This window comes from Anthonomus grandis, chromosome 2 (genome assembly GCF_022605725.1).
Source record: "Anthonomus grandis grandis chromosome 2, icAntGran1.3, whole genome shotgun sequence".
Classification (NCBI taxonomy): Eukaryota; Metazoa; Arthropoda; class Insecta; order Coleoptera; family Curculionidae; genus Anthonomus; species Anthonomus grandis.
Genome location: NC_065547.1, coordinates 11356990 through 11362099, shown reverse-complemented (window position 1 = coordinate 11362099; position 5110 = coordinate 11356990). Strand labels below are relative to the sequence as shown.

General features: G+C 29.6%; 1 protein-coding gene across 1 annotated transcript; it reads right to left on the bottom strand.

The window, feature by feature from the left end:
* Window positions 1–440: 440 nt before the first annotated feature.
* Window positions 441–2658, bottom strand: LOC126747287 (alpha-tocopherol transfer protein-like). Its single transcript, XM_050455824.1, has 6 exons — window positions 2479–2658; window positions 2265–2424; window positions 1834–2086; window positions 1167–1277; window positions 1010–1112; window positions 441–948 (listed from the first exon to the last, which is right to left on the bottom strand). Exons 1-6 carry the CDS (start codon window positions 2594–2596, stop codon window positions 797–799), a joined length of 897 nt encoding a protein of 298 aa, XP_050311781.1. The 5' UTR covers window positions 2597–2658; the 3' UTR covers window positions 441–796.
* Between the last annotated feature and the right edge of the window lie 2452 nt (window positions 2659–5110).

The window sequence follows — 5110 nt, the reverse complement described above, 5'->3', positions numbered from 1 at the left end:
ATTATTTATTTTTTTACGTTTAGCTTAAGATTTTATTTATATGATTTTATTTTTACATTGTATATGTTTGTTTTTCTTACCTTTTTTTTTATATTCCCACTCATATGTGAATGCATAATCTTAAACATGTTTATTTGCCAACAATACTCGTACCTCATCCCAGCACTATTATTGTAATATTATCCTTATTTTTTTGGTTTTGTTTTGGTTTTTAATTTTAGTTTATTGCTTTTATTAAAAACAACGGAGTATCATAATAATAATTATATTAAATGCTATACTATGTATTTTATTTTTATGTAGCAGATTTTGCTAAATAAAGATTATTATGTAGTATAAAAAATTAATAAACTTACCTGAATAGAGACATTTTTCAGATATTCCGATTATATTTTAATATATAAGAAATATTAATTCTTCTTAATAAAAAAAAAAACAAATTAAGTTCTTACTAAGCTTTTATTAAAAAAATTACATGTGATATATGTAAAATCATACATACATGATGCTTCCACTAAAATCTATACCATTGGGTAAGACATTCCAAGGATGTCTGTTAGTATTTAAATCTCAGAAATGTCTTGAGGACATTTTATAAACTAATATATTTACTATTGCATAATGTATATATTTACATTAAAATATGAACTGGACACATAAATTACGTCTTTGCCTATTAAATATCAACATATCTGCAGAAACTCGAATTATAAAAATAATTCTCATAAATGTTTATGCAACAGATTTAAATAACCGCCAAGTAATATTTGGCATTTCTATTAAATTAAAAAAAAACTTAATCTACAGATAGTTTCCTAAAAGTGCCATCAAATCCGAAGAGACTGTCGGCATCTTTTCTTGGTCCAACTCTTTTACCCTCGTCCACCACCATGGTGTCTTGGAAGTCGTAAAACCACTGATTGTCGTATATTTGTTTTTTGTATTTTTCTATAATAATTGTATATATATTTATAATAAATTCATTTAATATTCTTACTATTAATATTACCGAATTGGTAGTTCACACTATCTGCCTCGCCTCCATAATCTACAGGTAAGGCTTCCTTAGGTACATGCTCATAAAAGGTATCCATGTTTGTATGAATAAATATCTGCAAAAAAGGGTGTTAAAAAAAAGATATATATATTAAATAATATTTATATACCTTTGAAAAAAACTCTTTCCTGATAAATGGCTTTAAAAGTGCCAAAATTTTATCCATAAAAGGGACCACGTTTATGAAATGAACTCCAATGAGTCTTATAGGCATCGCATCCTAAAATTGGGAATGTAAATGAGTCGAATGACTTAATGATACTTTTATTTCTTCTTTTTTTACACCACTGTATAGTAGTCAAAGGCTTCAGATAAATAACAAACTACAAAACTTCAAAAAAGGCCAAATTTTTTAAATCTGAATTAGGGAGCAATTCGCATGACAAAATAAGAGCTAGATATTTAATTAAGATATTTTATATAGATTCAAGGAGTATTTCAGTAAACATTTAAAAGAGCCATTTGCAAAATAAACTAAAAATTATAAGAAAACCATTCAGTTAAGACTTTAATTAATTTTTGGATTTCAATAAGGAAAAAATACGTTTCATCAATTTTTGGCAACATTTAATTGATTTCATCAATTTTAAAAATAAAAAAAAAATTATAGTAGATCCATCAACTTCGTCCTCTTTTTCAGCTAATTCATGAATTATCCAATGGTAAGGTCAAAATTTCGATTATACGAACCTCCCTAATCCAATAACATAACGCATTCAATGAATCTATTTTATATCTTACTCGCTCACTCTACATCATTCACCACCTAAACTTACTTGTATATAAACCAGAAATTTCTTAAAGTCTGTCAAATTCATCTTAAGCAGGTGCCCGAAAACTCCACCCGTCATGTCTATGATCACCAAAACTCCACTGCTAGGCCCTTCAGTATACACGTGTCTGAGTATTTGCATATCAAACACCTTGGACGCCAATTGGGGATTGTATAGATCCGGATTCGTGTCCATTAATTTGGCTAATACTACGATGTAATTCTCTTTGGTTCTTTGCGGTAGGATTGACACTAAACTGAAATATATACATACGGAGTATCATAGTTGTTTGAACTTTAAAAGACGTATCTTAAATTCTCAAAAAAAGGAAAGATAGATATATATAGAGAAAGGTTCAGTAATAACTTGTTTTTAAGAAACACTTGACTCCCTTGATTAAAACAGAATTTTCAGAAAGTGCAAAAATTCCTTACTTGACCTCCATAGCTTGTTTTAAGGGAGCACTCTTATCTGGATTTCCATTGGAAAACAGCTCTGGAACCATTCCGCGGATGGTAAAATAGTTTTCCAGGCAATTTTTTGCTTGTTCAACGCTGTAATAGCAAGAATGTAGTGCCAAGGCGATCTGTATGTCTAAAATTATTTGTTTATGTAATATAAATAAGACGATATTGATTATGTACCCACCTAATACTTTGGGAAAATGCTTTTGTTGGTCACACCACTTCGATAACATTTCCACGTCTTCTTGCTTTAAGTCCGGATCGGATTTGTAAAGGGTATTTACGCTTAGGAATTTCTCCATGGCACACGACGGATGGAAACGACGTTAGAATGTGGGAAAAATACAAGACACATTAAATTTTATAGTTCATTAAAATATAATTAGGTGCAAAGGCAATAATTATTAATACCACGTTACACTTTGATCGTAAAATATGATGTTTAGTCGACACCTGATGGTATAGTTATTTATTATTCGATAACCTGTTTTACAGTCATGTTTAACTAATTAGAAGATTTGAGAAAATATTATGATGTTATAAAAATAAACATTTTTTTCTGTAGGATTTCATTTTTTAATTATTATAAGCAATTTATCAATTTTTAAATATCTTTAAATAGTTAGAGCAAAGATCACTCCCTCTATGTCGCTTATGTGTAATTAATTCATTAATTTATTATTAATTAATTATGAGTTGGATCATGGAAATTTCATTTGCATGAAATTGCATTTTGTGTAGGGTCTGTAGTTTCTAATTTTAAATTATTAAATATATAATTAACTATAGCTTAATCTAACGTCAAGAATCTCAAATACTAAGTGAGCTATTCTCATAAAACAAAAAGCATAATGTCCATAGACGTATTCTCTAAAAATAATGTTGTAGGTTTGACTTGCTTAAACAGAACCTTTAGCAATAAATTAAGCCTTTAGGCAATAGTGTCCATGGGCAAGTATGATCATCAGGTTAACTACTCATTTTAAAGTCAAAATCTTCAATACTAATAGGACTATGTTCATGAAGCAAAAAGCATGGTGTTGACTAAAGTATTGCCTAGAAATGTTGTTTTAAGCTTGACTCGGTCTAAACATAACTTTCAAAAATATATTCGGCCTTTTAGGCGGTGGTGTCTATGGGCAATGTTTGATATTCAGGTTGACTACTCACTTTACAGTCAAAAATCTCCAAGACTAAGTACTATGTTCATAAAACAAAAAGCATAATGTTCATTAAAGCATTCCCTAGAAAAGTTGTTTTAAGTCTAATTAGGTCTAAGCAAAACATTAAGAAATATTGGTCCTTTTGGGCAGTGGTGTCTAGGGTTTTCAGACCGGGATTCCGAAATCCCGGGACATTTTTAATCCCGAAAATCCCGATTTTTTGTAACATATAAAATTTTAAACTGTTTTGTTGAAAAATGTATTTTTTATTCCCTCCATCGACGTTTTATTTAATTTCAGAGGTTATTTACGTTTATTTACGTATATTACGTTATGAATATTTACTGACAGTACCGCCAACAAGTGAAAGAGCCTTTTCTTCGGCGGTCACATTTGCGACTAAACTTAGATCTCGTTTAGGTGATTTATCTTTAGATACCTTAGTGTTTTTAAGAGCATATTTTATTTTTTATAAACAAAACTAACTATTTAATTTCACAATAATAATAATATATACAAGTTATTTTGTATTTTTTTTTGAAGGATGTGTTTCTGTCTCAAGTTTGTTTTTAGACTTTTTAGTTAGGTTGTTAGGTACCTATGTATGTAATATGTAATACGTAATGTACAAATGTACTGAAAATGTTTTTAGTTCTGAATTTTTAAATAATTTGTTTTCGGTTAACTGCATTTTTATTTGCTCGGGATACTGTTATTACTGTTAAATATTTTATTCAAAATATAATTAGGATCGGTCCCGGGATCCCGGGATTTGGATTTTTATCCGGGGATTTCAAAACGGGATCTCGATCCCGAAAACTGGAATTTCTAGTGGTGTCCATGGGCAAAGTTTAATTTTCAAGGTGACCACTCGCGTCAAAGTCAAAAATCTCGAAACTCATTGGACTATATTCATAAAAGAAAAAGCATAATGTTCATAAAAGTATTCCCTAGAAATGCTGTTTTACATCTAACTCGGTCTAAACAGAACTTTCACAAATATTCGGCTCTTTAGGCAATAATGTCTATAAGCAAAGTTTAATTTTCAAGCTGACTTCTCACTTCAAAGTCAAAAAATCTCCAACACTAATTCCACTATGTTGATAAAGCAACAAGCACATCGTTCCCTAGAAATGCTGTTTTAGGACTAATTAGGTCTAAGTAAAACTTTCAGATATATTCGTCTTTTTGGGCATTGGTGTCCTTGGGCAAGTTTGATCTTCAGGTTGACTACTTACTTTATAGTCAAAAATCTCCAAGATAACGGAGACTATGTTCATGAAACAAAAAGCATAATGTTCACCAAAGTATTCCCTAAAAATGTTTTTTTAAGTCTAATTAGGTCTAAGGAAAACATTCAGAAATATTGGTCCTTTTGGGCAGTGGTGTTCTTGGGCAATGTTTGGTCTTCAAGGTGACCACTCACGTCAAAGTCAAAAATCTCCTAGACTAATTGAATCGTTTATTGTTAAAAGGAGGCTAGTTACATTTTATAAAGTTTGAGAAAAATGCAAAAAACTATTCTAAGCTGTACTGAATTATTTTTCATTGTTTTTTTTTAGTAAAACTAATCAAGTATTGATATGTAGATATATTAGTGTAAAATAAGGTCATTTTTTCTTTTTGTTTTTAAATAATTTTTATTTTTGTACA

Excerpts from the sequence above, each read along its gene's own strand:
- LOC126747287 (XM_050455824.1), bottom strand. The coding sequence starts at position 2,596 with ATGGAGAAATTCCTAAGCGTAAATACCCTTTACAAATCCGATCCGGAC. Across the intron at positions 2,087-2,264 it reads AAACAAGCTATGGAGGTCAA|TTTAGTGTCAATCCTACCGC; the intron begins GTAAGGAATTTT and ends TATATATTTCAG. Across the intron at positions 1,113-1,166 it reads GGAAAGAGTTTTTTTCAAAG|ATATTTATTCATACAAACAT; the intron begins GTATATAAATAT and ends CCTTTTTTGCAG.